Source organism: Lynx canadensis, chromosome B3 (genome assembly GCF_007474595.2).
Source record: "Lynx canadensis isolate LIC74 chromosome B3, mLynCan4.pri.v2, whole genome shotgun sequence".
In the NCBI taxonomy this organism is placed as follows: Eukaryota; Metazoa; Chordata; class Mammalia; order Carnivora; family Felidae; genus Lynx; species Lynx canadensis.
In genome coordinates, this window is record NC_044308.2 from 99,553,878 (window position 1) to 99,574,931 (window position 21,054).

General features: G+C 44.2%; 1 protein-coding gene across 1 annotated transcript in view; it reads right to left on the reverse strand.

The window, feature by feature from the left end:
• The window catches only part of NID2 (nidogen 2), a 66,765-nt gene extending 50,430 nt beyond the window's left edge, over positions 1-16,335 (reverse strand). The window contains exons 1-3 of the mRNA XM_030319095.1: positions 15,806-16,335; positions 14,842-15,150; positions 4,267-4,499 (exon numbers count right to left, since the gene is read on the reverse strand). Of these exons, the coding sequence (XP_030174955.1) occupies positions 4,267-4,499; positions 14,842-15,150; positions 15,806-16,234 (971 nt within the window). The 5' untranslated portion in view covers positions 16,235-16,335. The remainder of the gene's footprint in view (positions 1-4,266; positions 4,500-14,841; positions 15,151-15,805) is intronic.
• Between the last annotated feature and the right edge of the window lie 4,719 nt (positions 16,336-21,054).

Genomic DNA, 21,054 nt, shown 5'->3' on the forward strand with positions numbered 1-21,054 from the left:
CCGTTAGTGGGATCAAGTCCCATATCAGGCTTAGCACTGACCGGGCAGAGCCTGCTTAGGATTCTCTCTCTCTCCCTCTCTTCCTGTCCCTCCACCCCCGCATGTGCACGTGCACTCTCTCTCTCTCTCTCAAAATAAATAAATAACCTTAAAAAAGAAAAAAAAAGAAAATAGTTTAATCAAAATTCCATGGGTTATAGGTGAGAGGTGTTCAAAAACATCTGGAACCAGAGAGCTCACGTGTTTTCTTTATTAGAAAAGAACATGGACCCCACTCAGTTTTCCCAATGCCCCAAGGATCCATTATTTTAGTCAATGATACATTCTAAAGAGAACTACACAAAAGACTTCTAAAAAACTAAAAACAAAAACAAACAACAACAAAAACTTGAACAAACAAGGGTCTGGCTAGCTTGAATGCACCAGTTTCTATACTCCTCTGGTGTATGTGCAAAATACCAAGCTCAAAGCTCCCCCTTTAATCAAAAAAATTATGGGGGTCAGTGAGGCATAAGACTAATTTAGAGAATAACAAATTTATCGGATCATTTATAAGAATCATTGCTCATTTGGGTAGGAACTCATCATGTTCACATGGATTTCCATAGCAATAATAACTTCAGTACAATTCTAAGAATGTCTCCTTCCCTCCTTGTCTGCCCATCCCTTGCCCTTTTCTTCCTCTCCTCCTGTCCACCTTCCCCTCTCCCACTCTCTATCTTGTGTGTGTGTGTGTGTGTGTGTGTGTGTGTTGTTGTTGTTGTTGTTATTGTTTCTGCTGCTGCTCTCATAGTTACTTAGGGAAAGAGGAGCAGAGAAAACAAAACTGTGATCTCTTGTGCATTAAGCTATATATGCTTGGTATGTTCTAAGATTCCATGTTGGTGTTTTTCCGGCAAGCAAATAAGGAACGCTTAAGTAAGAAGAGAGAATCCTGAGGATCTGAGGATAGTTAGTTTATATTATCGCATCAGAGGTGTTGCAGCTATGAAATTTCTTCTTGAAGTTAGAAAAACTATAAAAGTTTCAAAGACTAGGAAAATACAAATTATGGCAGAAAACAGCTAAATAAAACAACTCTCTAATGAAATATAAATCAGTATCCTGGTTTTTGTTGTTGTGCGTGATGGGAAAGTAACCAGTTTGAGTTTATCCTAAAATCCGAGGTCATTTGGAAAGCTCAGAGATAGAGAAAATTTAATTTATTTTCTACAAAGGAAAACAAGGCCACAAAGTGGGATGACAGTGCCTTCCTCCCTGGGCTGTTAGGAGGATTAAGTAAGAACACCACATAAAATGCCTAGCATGAGGCCCTGCACACGATTAGTACTTAGTAATTACTGTCTTTCAGGAGACAGAAAAGTATAATTTCAAAAAACACAAATGTGTGCATTCGCATTTAAATTTGCAGAAGAGGAGTTATGCCAAATACACTGTGGATTAGATAATTCATTACCTTTAAGTTCACAATTATAAGACAAGTTTGAGGAAGACAAAGATTCCACTGACTAGGAAGATAATTTTATTATTTAGAGATGCATACTGAAGTATTTAGTATTTAGCATTAGCATGATGTTTGTGATTTACCTTAAAATACTTAAGTGTTTTAAAAATGATGAATAATATGGCAAAATGTCAACAGCTTCTAAATCTAACTGATGAGCTTCTGGGTATTCATTCAGCTATTTTCTCCACTTTTCTGTGTATTTTTGAAAATTTAAATTCGGAAAAGTAAAATAGAAGGTTAAACTGAGGACCATTTCCACAATGGGGAGGTAGGGAAAGCCTTTATAAGAATAACAAAGGAAAAGAGTACTATCTTTGACGACACTAAACCTACAGCTTTATGAGAGAATTAATACTCTTGCTGTAATTTTTCTTATTTATAAGAGCTCTCTGCACACCCCAGTAGAAAATAGCAAAGGGCATGGGCAGAGAAGTCACAAAGATGGATAAATGGCTATTACACCTATGAAAAGGTGTAATCAAAGAAATGAGACTAAGGATCTAATCAAAGAAATTAGAGTGAGGATAGCAATTGATACCTACCAGATTCACAAATATTAACAAGAAGCTGTTGATCACAGTTCTATACTATTGGTGAGCACAGAAATTGCACATTTCTGAACAGCAGTTTGTTGATGTACATCAAAGCGTTAAAACTGTATCTATCCTTTCTCAGCAATTCCACTCTTAAGAAGTTATCTTTACCAGAAATAAGAATCTGAGCAATGTGTGTTATGCTGTGTACTGCAATGATATTTCTAAAAGGAAAGATAAAAAAAACAAATTCATCAGTAAGTTTTTATCTTAATAGTGTGGTATAAAAATGATGCAATGTTCGATAGCCTTAAAACGATAAGACGAACAGATTATCTTAGTGAATGATACCTATAAGACATTGATAAATGGGAAAATGCTACATGTATAGCAAAAGAACCATTTTGGTTTTAGAAAGTTTTTGCATAATTCTTAAGTTAGAATGACTGCTAATACTGGTTATTGCTTGAAGCAGTGATAATGGGTAATTTGTGCTTTTATTTCACATTATTCCGTGTGTTTGTACTTTATATTTTATATTAAGTATGAGCTCTACTTCAGAAAAATCTGTTAGTCCCCTATCTTCTGTTCTCAGCAAGGAACTCAGAAGAAGCATCAAAGACACAAATGAGGGCAGGAACAGAGGGAGGTAAATGGGAGTGCTGCGTGTGTGTGTATGCACGTGCAAGTCTTTGCACGTGTGTGTGCATGTGTGTGTGCACATGTGTAAGCATGTGTGTTAGTTCCAAAGGGTTTTTATCACCATGATGGGGAGCGCAACTGCTTTTTCCTACAGACTTTTTTGGCCACCGCCTCCTGTACCAGGAGTAGAGTCAACACTCATTCCAGTGCTCTGAAATTCTACCCATTTATTTGTCTGTGTACCAGAGTATTGGTTGCTAGTGTGCAGGGCTGCTGTCTCAAACATCTTTGCATTTCAAGTGCTTTGCGCACTGTGAACTCTTAATAACATCTGAGGAGTAGAGAATCTGTGGCCTCCAGAGACGAAGAGGAAGGTGAAACCAGAGGAGAGAAAGCAAGCAGCTAAATTTTCTCACGTCTGAACTAAAAGGCAGCCTGGATGGAGACCTAAAGATGCCCAAGGTTGGTCAGAAGACTGGGAAAGCAGAGCGGGATTCAGCATAAAAGAAGGAGTTGGGGACTCCAGACTTGTGCTTGAGTTTTGGCCTTGCCACTTAATTACTTTGAGGTCATAATTTCACTTCCCTAAGCCCATTTATCAAATTGAGAAGATAGTAGAACTTACCTCCCAGGATTCCTGTGAGTTTTAACTAAGACAACTTCTGGAAAGTGTTTTACACGATGTTTGGCAACTAATAAGCCCTCAAAACATGTCAGCACTAAGTAACCAGATCTGGTTGTAGGGCCTGCTCTCTGATAGCTGAGTAGAGAGGATGGCATGTAAAAGTGTGATGTACTGCAGTGCCCAGGAATAACATAATGGAAGGGAGACACAGTTAAGGAAGGCTAAGTAAACAGTGTATTCCGCCTGGATTCTAGCCCAGTATTAGGGAAAGGAATAAAAGCAAAGATAGTTTTTACAAGCCCTGAAATTAGTAAGTTATGAAATGGTGCCGACCCAGATATGGTGTTGATGCGGACTGACACATAGCACAAGGGCGTATTATTGCACTGGCAGAGGAAGCCTCTGATGGCACTGAGGAATGTGCTCAGTTCTGGCGACCTCATGGAAAACCAACCAGTATGGTTTCAGTTAATGAAGCCATACAGAAACCCTGAGACCTCTAAAATGCTACCAATGTGTTTGGTTTTCCCTTTTCCCCAAATTACACTATACTTGATTTAACTTTTAACGTGTATCTGCCTAAAAGACTAAATCACAACATCTCCTCCGGTGAAATGATTAACTTGGAAAAATCTCAGTCTGGGCAGTTATATTACTGGACATTTTTATGTGGCTCCAAGAGCAATGTTTTCCATAGCAAGCCTCAGTGGCTGTGCAAACACATAAACACTGTTCTGTTTCCGGTATCTATACCCAATAGGGCAGGAAAAATAAAGGGCCTTTTATATTTTGGTGAATTTGTTCCCCCTAGGGTCTAATCTAGTTCCTGGTTTTGACCTGATGCCTCCAGTGGAAGCCCCCAAGATATTATTTAATGGTCTTATGGCCGCTTGAGTTTGGGTAGCTCCAAAGGGTCCTCAACATCAGACAGGGAAGGGCTTATGCCCTGAGTTACTTACTGGTAGAGATTCTTCACAGACTGTTCAGTGCTTGTCAAGCTGAAGTAGGGACCCTCTCTCTTCAGGTCATCGACCTCCCCTCGGCAGAAGCCCACCCGGGCAGGAAGCTCGAGCTGGACGTTATAAGACTCTTTGGGGCGGGTTCCAAAGAACTGAAGGCCATTGGCAGGGTAAAGAAAGAGGGCGTAGGTATCAGACTCATCAGACGCCAAAACTGCCTGGAAAGTGTTCCGCTATGAAAAACAAAAAATAGGAAATATTTTTAATAAAAGAAACAGAAAAGAAAAACAAAACAGAATGCAGACAAAGCATCATAAAACACAAAGGGTTTGCCCCCTTCTTAGGATTCCTCCAAATTGCTTTTGTACATTATATTCTTCTCAATTTCCTCTCCAAGTTATAATTTTGTAAGCTATACTATTATAATTCTTTTTTTTATCATTTAGATTAACACTTGAAACGTGCATAGGTAAGAAACACAGGTTACAAAAATAACGTTTTTAAGGTTTCATATTGTTCTCATCCAAACCTCTTTAAGAGCTAAGAGCAAGGACCAAAATTAACCTGTATATTCCCACAGCCACTGGCTTAGTTCACTGTCCCAGGCACTCATGTGGATCATTCATTCATTCATTCATTCATTCATTCATTCATCTGTTACTGAATACCCGTGATGGGCAGGCATGGTGTTAGCCAGTGGATGATCTAAAGGCCTCCTTACTGTTCTCACACCCTTGCTCTCTTTCCTCTTTCTGCCGCCTTTTCACACCAGCACGCGAGTTAGCCTACCCTCACTTCACAGATCAGAAACAAGACTTGAGGGCTAAGAGATCTGCCTAAGGGCTGGTAACTAGTACGTGATGGCAGGCCAGCCGGCTCCAGAGTCTATGCCCTGTGCCACTAGGCCACCCTAACTACTCCTTAGCGTGCCATTCAGGGCGGTTTGTAAGTGCCCTAAACTCTTTCCCCAGGTTTAGATCCACTGCATCTTCATCGGACTACGTAACATTCCCCATCTGTGTCATGTATTTTACTGCTTCTGTATTTTTGCTCATGTTTCCCCGTGCCTGGAAACCTTCCTAACATTCCAACGCTATCCTTCTGAGGCATTTTGTGATTCCCTGTAGATTTATTTCTGTTCTCCGACCATCCACAACACCTTTGTGGGTATTTCTCGTTAGCATTCACCTCATCTTGCTTAGTTAGCTGTTTATGTGTTTGTAAACTCCATTATTAATCCACTCGCACATTAATTCAGCCAAGTGCCTACCATGTGCCTACAAAGCACGAGACATTATGCTTGGTGCTGAAGAAACAAAGGAAGGGAGACTCTGCCCAGGATATTCTATTTCGGAGAAGGAACGGCCATGACTGGAATTCAGGAGAGTTGGCGGAGAAGATAGTAGAGGCCAGAGGAGGGTGTGTGAGACCTTAGGGTTGGGCTGGGGAGGCATCACAGAGGCAGCCTGTGAATGCTAATAAACACAGGAGGAGCCAAAGCAGACCAGAGTGAGAGACTGAATTAGCCATAAACCCAACACCCACGTCCTTATAGAATCACTCCTTAAAGTTCATTTTACTCTTGTATTTTCAGCCAGACACTTTTTGCTTTTACCTACATAAGGCTATCTCCACCCAACCCCAAATGGTCTGTTAATGGTACTTCCTTATCTTAAAAACACGTTATATTTAGGACTCTAAGAAGGCTTCTCTCACTAAATCCCCCTCCTTTTACAATTTGGTAGGGGACTGGGAAGTATTTATAAATAACACTACTTCCTAAATAATGTGACTCTTATTTACTGGTAAGGAGTATTATTTCTCCATTTTGCTAGACAGATAAAAGCAGGCAGAGAGAAGAACATCACATCTTACTAAATAAAAGAGGAAACAAGAGGAAAGTGTCCTGCGTTTCGTTCTGTCCATGGCCCTTCTCCATATGGTGCTCAGACTCTTCTAGTGTTTACTCTTCCTTTCACAAGCTTAATTTCAAAGTACAGTTTTGAGGTTTTGCTTATAGGACAAAGCAATTCAGGTGTTAAAACGCTTTTAAAGAAAAAAAGAAGGCACACAACCTTTCTTTTTGTTCTCTAATGGAAAAACTTACCTTGCTTTGTTTCCTTTTTTTAAAAGATTTTATTTTCCTTTTAAGTTTATTTATTTATTTTGAGAGAGAGAGAGAGAGAGAGAGTGAGTGGGATAGGGGCAGAGAGAGAGAATCCCAAGCAGGCTCCACATTGTCAGCACAGAGCCTCATGCAGGGCTTGAACTCACTAACTGCTAGATCATGACCTGAGCCGAAATCAGCGTTGGACGCTTAACCTACTGAGCCACCCAGGCATGCCTTTATTTATTTATTTATTTTTAATGTTTATTTATTTTTGAGAGAGACAGAGACAGAATGCGAGTGGGTTGGGGCAGAGAGAGAGGGAGGCACAGAATCTGAAGCAGGCTCCAGTTTCCGAGCTGTCAGCACAAAGCCTGACGCAGGGCTCGAACTCACAGACCGCAAGATCATGACCTGAGCTGAGGTCAGACACTCAACTGACTGAGCCACCCAGGTGCCCTCCAGGCACCCCTTTAAAGATTTCATTTTTAAGTAATCTCTACACCCAAATGGGGCCCTGAGATCGAGAGTCACATGCTCTACCAACCGAGCCAGCGAGGCACCCCTGCTTGCTTTCTTGCTTTCTTTAAGCACACACACTTAAAGATGGCAGAGGTGGAGCGGGGGGGGGGGGGGGAGGCACTAGTGTACTTGTTATTTTTGTAGTTGTGGATCGTTTCATTAGCAAACTCGACTGTTCCGAAAACAAAAGGCAGAGGATGCTTTCTAGAACATCTCAAAGCTAGGAAACCATAACTTCTGCTGAATGTCAACAAAGCCTACTCCGCATCATATCTCTACATAATACATACTACATCATCAATTAATGTTGATTCCGTAACTTCAGAGTACCCCATTTGTCAGAATCAACAAAGTTCGGCTAGGGAAAGAAAAGTACTCGAGGAAGGAGAAAGGACCTGTTGTAATAATCTAAGCTTTCAAAGCTCCTGGCATTGATTACCTATGGCAAATGTGAGGAAGGAAGCATCCGGGTTCTGAGTTTAGAGAAATTTTGTAAGATAAGGAGGAGGGGGGTCCTAGAGACTTCGAGGGAACTGAAGGGAATGGGGGAAGAAGGGAGGGAGAAAGTAAACAGAGCTGTGAAGGGGAGTGTCTGGCTTTTACTGCAGGGCCTGGGAATTTAGCACTTTATTTTATTCATTCTTTCAGTCAATCAGTCAATAAATTCATTCCAATGAAAATGTATTCAGTGCCTTTTATATGCCATCCCTGAGCCAAGTGCTTACTAGACAGGTGATAAGCCTTTATTTAATCCACTTGTCTCCACTAAAACAGGCCAATAGGAGGGTTTTAGATAGAATTTATGATCCCAAAGTACAGGCCAAAAGAGGTTGGCTGTTCAAAAACCACCCACACACCAAATGATCTCTTTTGAAGTTCTCTGTCTCGGCCCCACAAAATTCTACACCTAATTGCTAAAGAGCACACTTCATGCAGTCCTGAAGGGGTCCTCCTCCCAAAGTACCCCTCGACTGGCTTCCAGACTGGAAGGGTCTTCACATTCCTGGAGACTAGCGCCTTTGCAAGAACCCCACATGCTCTGTCTCTGAAGACAAACCTTCAGATGGGCCGCCAAACCCCACAAAAGGGTCACTGGTTCCCAACTTCCTTAGGACCCCAGGGAGGAGAGAGTGACCTCTGTGGGAAGAGGGGCAGCACAGGAAGGATCAGGGCCAGTGGCTGCCTTGTTTCAAGGTTTCTGCCATCTTGTTATCAGAAAGAGAGACAAGCCAGAGTCATCAGTAGAAACCAGGCAGGGTCTGACTCTCCCCTGCAGGTATGGGACATCACCAATCAGTGCTGATGCTCAGCAGAGCCATGCTGGCAGATATAAAACATGCCCTTCTACAAACTTCTGAGTTTACAATTCATGCAATTGATTTCGGTCATCTGGCAAAAAATCAGAACAGCGCCAGCCAGCCTTGTCCCAAACAAGTTTGCCTATAGTGAATTACAAAAATTACAATGAAAGGGGCACCTGGGTGGCTCAGTCAGGGTTAAGCGTCTGACTCTTGGTTTGTGCTCAGGTCATGATCTTGTGGTTCATGGGTTTGAGCCCTGCATCGAGCTCTGTGCTAACAGTGTGGAGCCTGCTTGGGATTCTCTCTCTGTTTTTCTGTCTTTCTGACTCTCCCCTGCTCCCTCTTCTCTCTCTCTCTCAAAAATAAATTAAAAAAACTCGGGGTGTCTGGGTGGATCAGTTGGTTAAGTGTCCAACTTCGGCTCAGGTCATGATCTCATGGTTTGTGAGTTCAAGTCCTGCATCCGACTCTGTGCTGACAGCTCAGAGCCTGGAGCCTGCTTCGGATTCTGTGTCTCCCTCTCTCTCTGCCCCTCCCCTGTTCATGCTCTGTCTCTCTCTCAAAAATAAATAAACATTTAAAATAAATATATACATACATACATACATACATACTTACTTACCAAAATCTTTAAAAAAAATGAAAATTAAGAAGTAGGATAACTCCCTATAAGTGTCACAAAATTCTCTTTCCTGTCTGTCTTCCTTAGGGTCACATGTTCTCTACAGCGGTGGCATCACTGACTTCTGGCCTCCAGTGTTTGGTGCAAGCACTAATCTCCACTCTTTAACAGATTTCTCCATCTCCCAGTACCTATACATTGCCGTCACACACAAGACTTCCCTTCATTCATTTTTATGCCCTAAATCCTACAGAGATAAATTCTCTAGTCTAACGTGACATCATTCCTGACTCTTAGCCTTTAGCAAAACTTCAGCATTTCATTAACCAATTTCCATATATGTCTCTGTTTAGTACATCTTCACAACTATATCTTAGAGTCAGGTTAAACTCTTTCAGATAGAACCTCAGACTTCTCCTCTTCTGGACTTCAGCTCCAGAAGTCAGTGACCTACAAAAAAGTCCTGCTTTTACCTCCCATTTTCTCTGTGGACCCACCCCTTCCATCAACCACAATCATCCTGTGACACAAGTCAACACACCTTGTCCCCACAGTGAGGCCTCCGAAGTGCAACCTTCCGCCCATCTTGTGCAATCCCTTCATCCATTTCTCCGGCCTCAGGAAAAGCCTCACTTGGAACAATTTCTCCTGCTGCCTTATTCTCAAGGTCCATTCTTTCCGTCTTTCCAGCCCAACTTAAATTCCAACAGAACATCCCCCCACGTCACACAGATCTGTGTGACCCAGTTCTCCATAACTCCCATCACTCAAACAACAACAAAACAATACCTCCCTCCCCCCAAAACCATAGCTAAAGTAAACACTAGTCCTCTTTACCTCCATCAACAAGTTCTTTGAAGGCCAATACCATGACTGCTTTGCCCTGTGAGGTACCTAAGACAGTTCAAGGAATCTCAGATTACCTGAACTGATAAACACTACTCATTTTTTTTCTTTTTTCTTTTTTTTTTAGTTGCAATCACCCCTGGCCATTCCTGCAACATCAGGTACCATGTCCTGTCATACCCACCATGAATATCCATGGAAAGAAAGAGCAACAACTGAAATTGTTTTACATGGTAAAGATGCCATTCCTTTGATATCTTCAAGTTTCCGGCAACTCTGTGACATCAGGTTAGCGTGTCAGGGTTCAAGAAAGCCACACAGAACTCACACAGTGCTTCAGGCAAGGCAGATTACTGCTTGCCAAAACCTATCTCCAAAGAACTATTAAAATAAGAACTCAAATCACAGGGCTCTTTAAAGTATTCAGAAGAACCTTCAATGCGGGTAACTGAAAAAAACATCCTCTCTCCAAACAGAAGAACCCTTATCTCCTTTCGAAATGAAACAAATCCCAAAGCCAAATGAGCATATGGCGATGTCTGAGGAATGATTTTAAATAGAAAAGTAAAAGAGAGATGGAATCTACAAATCTTCTTGTACTTCCCACCCAAAAGAGACCAGACAAAAGTTGCAATTCAGAAAACCTAGTATTTAAAGAATCCTTATGCAAAAGGGCTTACATCACAGTGTCCTTACAAGATAGAAAAATTAAAAAACTAGAATCTGGTCCTATCAAGCCAACACAAAGGAACACAGATTGGCTGAGCAACCATACCCACTAGGTCTAGAGGGATATAAGGACTACTTAAAAATGTCATCCTACCTAAAAATGCCACATTAGTTAGGGGCGCCTGGGTGGTTCAGTCAGTTAAGCGACCAATTCTTGATTTCGGATCAGGTCATGATCTCACGGTCATGGTGTCGGGCTCTGCGCTGATCATGGAGCCTCCTTGGTATTTTCTGTTTCTCCCTCTCTCTCTGCTTCTCTCTCTCTCTCTTTGTTAAAATAAATAAATAGAATTTAAAAATATGTTTAAAAAATGCCACATTAGCTAATTCTCACAACAATCCTGTAAGGTAGGCATTGCTCCCACATTTTACAGGTGAGAAAACTAAGAATGAGGCTGAATCATTACTTCCAAAGTCACTGGATAACCCTTCATAATCCACATCTTCTTTCAAGATGTTTTTATATTGTCATTGTCTTGACAACCACCTGAAAGTTGGGTGAGAGAGCAATATTCCTATGCTACAGATGAAACTGAAAAAATAATGAACAAATTCACCTTGTCTGTATTGTAATTTTTGGTTTCAAATGAGCTCTGATAAAAATGGAATTGTAAAACTCTACTGTGATTTCACCGAACCAGCACTTCTGTGTAACTGTTCATCTCCCTGATTCAGCCTCACTCAATTCAACATCATCTGTCTTTATTCTACTGAAAAGTAAGACAGATGCAGCTGAATTCTCTTTAGAGCATTGGAATACTAATTTAGAAGTAATAAGGCATCAATAGCATCCTTGGCAGTCAATTTCATTGCGAGTTCATTCTTCCTTTGAATGAAATATGATTCCAAGCATTCTTTTGGTACTAAGATCACACCAAGCCTTATTTATTGGAAGTCTGTGGAAAAAGCACAATTATTATTGTGTCCACCAACATCACTCGAGCCAAGGAAATGGGTCTTGCATGAAAAATCTGGGTTAAAAGCAGTAAAACAAAACAAAACAAAACAAAACAAAAAAAACAACTGGGGCACCTGGCTGGCTCAGTCAGTAGAGCATTCGACTCTTGATCTCAGGGTTGTGAGTTCAAACCCTCACTGGGTGTAGAGGTTACTTTAAAATAAAGGCAATTAAAAAAACTAAGAATCAAGAAATGTGTCCTCTAAGCCTGCCTTTGCCTAACGAGGAGAATTCTGGACAACTGTATTATCTTCTATTTGCCATTATCTGTGAAATGCAAACATAATTCTTATCTTGTAGGACTGTTGTGGGAAGACAGTATGATAAAATAATTGTTTTAAGAATTAAGTAGATAGCTTGAATAAACAACATATATAGTAATTGTTTTAGTAATCTTTCCTTTGAGCCCTTACCCTCTCAATACAGACAAAAAGAACTTAAAAAAAAAAAAAATCAATCCCCTGCTTAAAATCCTTCAAAACCCTTCCCACTGCCAAAGAACCAAGTTCAAACTCCCAGCAGAACATGATCTGTCCCCACCCCATGGCCTTTTCATCCTCATGCCCAACAACCGTTCTTCTTCAGTAATAATGCACCACATGCAATGCCCAAAACACAACATACTTTACAGCACATGGGTTATATGTCACATGCTATTTCTTCTGAGACTGTTCCACTAAGCTCAACTCAGATTCAAAACTACTTCCTCATTAAAACCTTCCCAGATTGAGGGGCACCTGGATGGCTCAGTCGGTTAAGCATCCGACTTTGGCTCAGGTCATGATCTCGTGGTTCACGGGTTCCAGCCCTGCGGGCTCTATGCTGACAGCTCAGAGCCTGGAGGCTGCTTCAGATTCTGTATCTCCCTCTCTCTCTGCCCCTTTCCAGCTCATATTCTTTCTTTCTCTTTCTCTCTCAAAAATAAATAAAAAACATTTTTTAAAAATTAAAAAAAAAAAAAAAAAAAAAAACCTTCCCAGATTGAGTCCCCTAATCAGGAAGGGTCAGCGTTAGTCTTCTTAAGTGAAGATGCTATTACACTTATCATATTATATTACACATAATCAATGTCCTCACTAAAACTATGAGGTCTTTGGGAGTAAAGAGTGTTTCCTTTCATTGTGTCTATACCAGTTCTGAAATATAGTTAGTGTACAAAAAACAATTTGTTGGATGAATAAATCTTAACTATATTTAAATATAAATTACTTATACACACACATACATATCTGCCACATATAAGACATATGTTTACAAAAAGAGACTGGAAGAAAACACAAAGTATTAGCAGTGGTAACCTCTGGTTACTGAAATTGTAAATAATATTTGTTTTCTTATTTTCTACGTTTTTTATTATAGGTGTGGTATATTTAATTGCAGGTAAGTGTTTTGAACTGATATACAAAAACGAATGGATGAATGAATGAATGAGTGCAACATAATGATGGGGAGCCTTACCTTATTCATCTTTCTCCAACCCCCCACCTAGCCCAATGCCCTGCACTAAAAAGTGCTCAATATATTTGTTTGAATTGAATGTATTCTGTTGAATTGAATAATTGAAATGTCAAACCCACATCTGTAAAAAAAAAAAAAAAATTACTCAATGAACAAAACTAAATGTTGCCTGACAAAAATTAAATGTCAAAAAAAAAAAAAAAAACCACCACAAACTCAAACACTTTTTTCTAGATCTTTTCAGAATAGCCTTCTGGGCCTATTTCTCTTACAGAACACAAAACAAGAATAGCCACCACCTTGAACTACTCAGGGAGTGTGGACAAGCTACTTGATCTTGATCTTTCAGGGAGGATGTGTGCCATCATTCCACAGCTAAGAAACATAATGAGTTAAAATAGAGATAAATTATAAGAGTTTCAGCCCTTCGAGTATGCCATTTTAGATTCAGGTCTAATTTCACAGGAGCCCTTACCTATTCTAAGAATGAGGCAGTTCACCATTTGCCAAGCTACCCTGAGCCCACCTGAGGTCCATTTGGAGTATTTAGATCTTGCTGCCAAGCCTAAAGACTGAGCGCTTGGGTTGTTTTAGTTGCTCAGGTAGACACTATAAAGCAAATGGAGGGCAGTCCCCTGTAAACTAGGGTGCACGTAAACTAATATCTGCAGGGCAATTTGGCAAAAGCCATCAAGAACCTTATGGGAAGTGTATTCCCAGGGCGCCTGGGTAGCTCAGTCGGTTGAGCATCGGACTCTTAATTTCACTCAGGTCATGATCTCACGGTTCCTGGGATGGAGCCCTGTGAGGGACTGTGTGCTGACAGCACAGAGCCTGCTTAGGATTCTCTCTCTCATGCTCTCTGTCCCTACCTAACTTGTGCGTGCGTGCGTGCACACACGCACACACACACACACACACACACACACTCATACACACTCTCTCTCAAAGTAAATAACCTTTCTTAAAAAATAAAAAAAAAAAATAGGGGCGCTTGTGGCTCTGTCAGTTAAAGGCCCAACTCTTGATTTCGGCTCAGGTCACGATCTTATGATTCGTGGTTTCAAGCCCCACCGTTGGGCTCTGTGCTGGCAGCATGGAGATTGCCTAGGATTCTCTCTTTCTCCCTCTCTTTCTGCACCCCCCCCACACTCTCTCTCTGTTTCAAAAATAAATAAACTTTAAGATAAATAAATAAATAAATAAATAAATAAATAAATAAATAAATAGAAAATAGAAAAAGTGTATTCTTTCTTGCCTGTCAATTCCACTTCCTAGACTATCCAGTAAGGATATGTGCAAAAAGTTTAGCTAAAAAAAAAAAAAGTGCTTCACCAAATTATTCATAATGATGAAAAACTGGAAATAATCTTAATGACCACTGAACACAGTGGTCAATTCACTGTGTGGAATATTATACAGATATTATAAATGATGTCGGAGAAATGTATTTCATGACAATGAAATACATTGACAATATACTATGTAGTGGAAAAAATAGTTTACAAAAGTGTGTGCAGTGTGAACCCATTATTGTTAATAGACAGTCACAGATAAATACAGATATTAATAGGGGAAAAAAACCTCCGGAAGATATAAATGAAAATGTTTAACAGTGATTATCTTTGAGTGCTAGGAAAATGAGAGGTTGTTCTTTAAATTGCCTGTATTTGCTGATGTTTTTCCTTCAATGAACATATAATTAGAAATAATTCTTGTATACTTAGAGGTGATTCTAAAAATAAACAACCGAACAGTGAACTGCCTTGTGTTCGGAGGGCCTTCCGCATCTGCCCTGGGGCCCTCCGATCCCTTTGCTAGAATTCTGTAGCCACCTCTCAGATCCTCAGAGGATGCCTAAGGAAGCCTTCTCCACTTCCCAGTCACTCCAGCCCAAGTGCCACCACAAGATACAGCAGGTTCAGCATGAGAGCAGACTCAGAAGAAACTCCAGGCCAGTACTGAGCTCCAGCCCAGAATTCGAACCCATCCCTCCATTGGCCCAGCGGCCCAGCACTCCTGGTTCAGTTACCTCTTCCGAGGGCGGCGCCCGGCGTGTGGTCTCCTCGTAGGCGCCCACCTGCTTCCAGGTGACCAAGAAGGCGTGGGTGGGGGTGAAGTGCGCGGCGGTGCGCGGGAAGCCTGAGCGCACGTAGCGGGCAGCCAGGTCCAGCACGGCCCGGGACGTGTCCTCACGGTACAGGACCTGGCCCCTGCCCTGGCTCGTGTCGATGTCTGCCAGGAAGGGAGCAATGGCCGGGAAGTCTGTGGGGAAATCATCGTCCACGTACTGGGTTTCCCTAGGGAAGTCCTGAGTGGAGATGATACCGTTGGTGCCCACCTGTGGGAGGAGGGGGACAAAGGTGACGGTCGCGTACGCGGCAGGAGGCCCACGGGCGGCCACCAAAGGTCCAAATGTGTGCGCCCACCCTGCTCCACATGGAGGGAAGGGAACTGGCCCGGGCTTTAAGCTTCCCCTTCCCCACCGGCTGGGAGCCCGATTCCTGATTCAGGGCGACCAGCGCAACTTTAGCCGCTGTCCCACCAACCCCCTCTACCCCCACGGAGGGGTGCGATAGGTCCAGGAGCCCGAAAGTATCTTCTCACTTTCCGCACCACGCTGGAGGAGACCTCTGGGTCCGAGGAGGGAATACACCAGCTCTGCACCCGCGCACAGCCTTCTCGAGGTCCTTACTGGAAACCCCACTGGCCGCCCCAGCATCCCCACCTCCTTTTCCGCCTGGGACGCTTCTGTGGCTGCGAATTTGTGGGTCTGAATTCTTGCTCTTCCTCTCGAGGTAGAGAAAAGCAAGTCAGACAGCAGCATCGCTGCAAAGCCAGCTCCCACCCCAGGGGCGCTCGGGGACAGCAGGGCGTGCGGACTATTTCCTCCCCCTCGGAAGGCAGGGGTTCGGTGAGAGCCACACCACACGGACCCCTGGGAAGAAGCTGCGAGACATCTGCCGGTTCCCACACCAAGCGGGGGCTGAACTTACGTAGAGGTAGCTGAACTGAGCTTCGTAGAAGCGCAAGGGACTCGCCAGCTTCACCGCGGCTGAGCTTTCGTCGTCGCCCTCCTGCAGGAGCTGGTCCCCCCAAGACTGCCCGTAGGGGAAGAGCTCGTCCGGGCGCAGCGCCGCGGCCCGGGACAGCAGCAGCAATAACAGCAGCGGCAGCAGCGGCGGCGGCGGCGGCAACGCCCGGTCCCCCCGCATGCTGGCTCGGCTCCTGGGCTGCCCCGCCGCAGAGCGCGTCCCGGCCCGGCCCGCCAGCCCGCTAGTTGCGCCTCGCCAGCCTCCAACCTGGATCCCCGCGGGCGCCCGGGCGGGCGGGGACTCCGGGCCCTCGCAGCGCGCAGACTGGCTGCGGCCCTCGGCCGGGGACCAATCGCCGGCTCGGGGAAAGTTCGACAGCGGCTGCCACATCTGGTTCTCGTTAAAAGTTTTCTAAGGCAGCGGTCGCGGGAGCAGCGGGGCTGGCGAGGTAAAAGCCTCCGGCCAGGGCTGCCGGGAGTGCTGCTCGGCTCCGCTCCGCCTCCGCAACCCGAGAGCGGCCGGGCTCGCTCCCGCCCTCCTGCAGGGGCTGCTCCGCGGGGCCTACGAGCCCCTCCCCCAAGACCAAATGGCCCTCCAAGTCCGAGGGCAGCGGCGCCGCAGGAGAGGACTTCAGCGCCAAGGGGGAACCCCGCGGTGGCGTGTGCAGCTGCAGGCTGGCAGGGCGACGGGGTGGTGGTGGGGTCCCGGGCGCCCCTCGTTCTCGAGGCATAGTCGCAGCCACAGCTCCGTGGCTCCACGCGGAGATGCCCTGCGGAGAAGCGTGCCTTTGTATGGAGATGAACGGGGGCGGGGGGCGGGGGGAGGTGTAATTCCTAAATTCCGACCCCCAGTCCAAAGGCCACCGACGGGGAAGACTGGGCTGCCCGGCCGAAATACCCACTCGTCAGGGTCAAGAGGCGCCGTTTAAAAAGAGAGTGGGAGAGAGAGCGCGCTGTTTACCTTCCCCGGGGAAAACGGCACCTGGGAAGGCCATGAAACACTACTGTGTGTGATCGGCTCCATTTGGGGCATGGAATGAAGCATCCTCTTTGGGCACCTAGCGGAAATGGGCGAGGCGCCAGGGTGGGGGTACGCTGGGTCTCTCACCCCGTGAGCAGGGAGGTGGTAACCTGAGCCGGTCCCTGGGACTGGAAACCGCACAGCCTCGAAACCAGCTGCTAGGTGTGGGGGAACCCCATCCACCACAAATATCCCCTCTGTGACGAATCAGGAGGCAGCGAGATTTTATTACCACTTTTATTATCAGGAGCTTGAAATTCCCCAGATAGTCTGTTTTCTCTCTTTGCCCGCTCGCCCCCTCCCCGCACCATGGGGTCGTTGGAAACAAAGGTACTTAAAAAGAAGGAAAAAAAGCAAACCCTTGGAAACGCCTTAAGTAAGGGATGTTCAAAAGGCACATTTCTTTTTGTGGGTGTTTATTCCAGTTATACAAATCCTTCTGGGCCCACAGGGCCAAGCCCTGAAAACTCTGAAGAGATCAGACTGTGAGACTCACAGAATCAACACAAAATGGAAAACTGGCCCAAAGCAGTTGGCTTCCTCCCACTGTGAAGAGTTGTATATTTGTTGTGACTAAAATGTACTTGTGCTTGCACATTTACATTCTCATTTCTTTGGGACATGGGTATTTTCATTGGACGGAGGAGGAAATAAAGGCTCAAAGACATGAGGTGATTTGATTTAGCCAAGATTGCCAAAAGTTACTCTTTGATAGAAAATCCTTCACTAGCTTTCTCTAGGTTTTCCAGATCTCTCAATTCAGCATAATAAAAATAACACTTGTTTGGTGGTAATATAAGCTACAGGTTAATAGGTAATAAGCTATAAGCTACTAGCTATAGGCCCTCCCTAAATCCCCCCAAAATCCCCATTTCATGGTATTCATTCTCTTGTATAATCCCATCCCTCCCCCCTCCAACCTCCCAGAGTATGGGCTGGCCTAGTGACTTTTCACCTACAGAATGTGGTAATAGTGACAAGAAGTCACTTCAGTAACCGTCTCGTCTCTCACTGACTGATGAAGCAAGCTGTTACGCTGGGGAGGCCCACATGGCAAGGAACTGAGGGCAGCCTCTGGCCAATAGCCAGCCAGGCACTGAATTCTGCCAACAATCACCATGTAAGTGAACTTGGAAATGGATCCTTCTCCAGTCATGTCTGAGATGACACCTCATCTCTGGTTGACACTTTGCGGCCTTGTGGGAGACCCTGACGCAGAGGACCCTACTCAGCAAGGCCCAGGTTCCGGACACATAGAAACTGTGAGAATTTAATAAACGTGTGTTGTTTTATGCTGTTACGGTTTGGGATAATGTCTTATGCTGCACTAGAGAAGTGATACAGCTAGAAACTGTGTTAAGGAAACAAAGACTTAGAGGAGTTTAAAAAACTCAGTTAGTCACGAGGCTGGGAAGTACCAGAGCTGGGATCCGAACGCAGTTCTGCCTGATTTCTAAACCTCTGCCGAGGCACTAAATCATACTGCCACAAGGCCCTTTCTTTGTGAGACAGTTGTAGCCTACCTCTCTAACTTCGGCTCTGGCCACACAGCTGCCATTTCAGCCGAGACTTTAGTCCTAACAGCCTCCTATTTTATGGTTTGGAACATCTTCACATGCTCGTCCCTCTACCCAGAATGCTCTTCTCAATCAGTCTCCTCTACCCGTCACTCATCCTTCAATGCTAGAATAAAAAAATCCTTCTCCTTCAGGAAGCTTTCCTGAAAACCACAGTCTGATTTAGAATCTCCACGTGCCCTGTGCCCATCGTTATCATGCTGTCAATCACACCATATCTCCCACAATTCCCGATTGCCTCATGTCCCCCTCACCACCACCACCACACCTTGAGAGCAGGGACTGCTATTCAGGGCTTGCCGCAACGCTTGCCCGGCTCCTTGGCACAAGCTTAGAAAAATGTTTGTTGAATGGGTGAAAGCAAGAAAGCCAACGTGGGGCTAGGATCCATGTGGGCTGACTCAAATGAAACATTCTTTCCCCTACACCACCTTTCCTGCTCATCTGACCTGAGTTTCGTAATCTGCTTTACCAGACAGCAGCCCAGCCCACCTTTTGCTGTTTTCCAGTTTTTGTCATTGTTTTATTCATCCATCCATCCAACAATTTCCTGTAAGTTTACCATGACAAACACAGCTCTGCAAGACATAATGGAATACAAGGTGTGACCGCTGACCTTAGGGTGCTCTTGATCTGGTCTGGAGAACAAAGTATAACTATGAAAAAGCAGCAACACCGCAGTGTGGCACGGATTTAGCAGCAAAGCAGGCAAAAAGAGCCGTTGCACCAGGAGGGTGTCACTAGTTTTGAATCTGATGCTGAGTCCAACGAATTCGACCCAATAGGAAAGAGGCTGACCTGGGCAGTCCCGGCTTCCTGTCTGCTTAGAGTGGCCGCATTCTTCTTGAAATATGAGGCTATAGACAGTTGTGCTGGGCAGACATTCCTCTGAGCTCTTATTCTAATATAATTTTTTAGAAGACTATGGCACCCAAAGAGTGGTTTCTCCTTTAAAATGTCACTCTGTGTCTCGGGAAAAAGAAAAAAATCTGTCATAGTGATTTCACTGGTCAGAGTAAATAGTGAAGAAATATTTCTCTTGTATCCAGTTCCAGAGTAGAATTTCCATGACCTGCCAGACCAGCTAAAGAGGCAGAGGCCCCTTCTGGGTTGGCGGTTACAGAGGACTTCTTCTGTAGACGTTTTAGTCCTCTTGGATCCCATCTTCACAGTAGCTGGGAGCATGGCTCGAGAGGTGAGATTATTTAAACGCAGGACTTTTGCAGGAACGGTACCAGACGCCTTGCCAATAGACCTCAGCAAGAGTCTCCACAGTTATATTTGTGTGCGTGTGGTTATATGTCTGTTATAAATACCAAGACTTCAAGAATGATGATACTTCCTGTTATTTTAATCAAGAGAATGGAAACACATTTGCTCCACAGTGTGGCAAATAGATGTCGGGATTCAAGAGAAAGTTCTATGTATAGCACTGACTGGTATGTGTATGTGTTTGTGTTGGAGGTGGGCTTGGCAGAAAATGTCCTGGTGCTGGGTTGCACACACTGATTCTTTGCATAACTTTACTGTCCATTAAATTCCAGGGTGAGTATATTAGCATGTGGAAAAAAACAGGGCTGTGCAAATTAGCACGTCTCCACAGGCTTAGGCTTAATTGAAATTGTTAGGCCTAAGAAAAACCATGTGCTACTTAGAGATTCTGAGTACTGCTTGAGATATATTTGGTGGGATCCCTACATTCTAATGACCTCCAACTTTCACTTGAGGTTTTCATTTATATCCCTCCCCAGGTGGGATGACACATCCAAGCCACTTCTTTTTTTTTTTTTTACTTTTTTTTTAATGTTTATTCATTTTTGAAAGACAGAGCACAAGCAGGGGTGGGGCAGAGAGAGAGGGGGGTACACAGAATCTGAAGCAGGCTCCATGCTCTGAGCTGGCAGCACAGCTCAGCGCTCGAGCGGGGCTCGAACTCACGAACGGCGAGATCATGACCTGAGCTGAAGTCGGATGCTCAACCGACTGAGCCGCCCAGGCACCCTTTTCCAAGCCACTTCTTGAACTAGATCCACTACTCTGAATTTCTGAGTTTTCAGTTTTTGTTAAGGGCAGCAATAGCCACTCCTTCTTTATTACCATTGTCCTATTTCCTGTCCTCATCATCTCACCCCTTATTCCCACCCCTTATTCCCAACCTCCTCTCTTGCATGAATCCACCCTAGATGGAAGATGAGTGCTGTCTCAGCTCCTCTTGCAGTGACAGTCACCATCTGGTACAGTCCTGACCAAACGGCTAGCTGTGTGCCGAAAATCTGGTGATTCCAGGAGGGCTTCTACTTGGTGATTAAAGGGAACAGTTGCATCTTTCTCCATATTTGTTGCCTTAAACATGGATGTGTTGGTTTGAGCTTGGGCAGCCCTCTTCTGACCACAAAGGGACAACTATGAAGACAAAAACATAGTGCAGCAAAAAGACAGAGAGGAGAAGACTGTCTTAGTGAGTATCTGCCTACCTCCAGCCTTTTTGTTATGTAAGAAAACAAACGCTCATTGGCTTAAGCCACTGTTACATGCAGCAGTACCTATCCTGATACCTTGCTAACTCCTTTCTCTACATCTATCTAAAACACAAATCTTGGCGCCTGGGTGGTT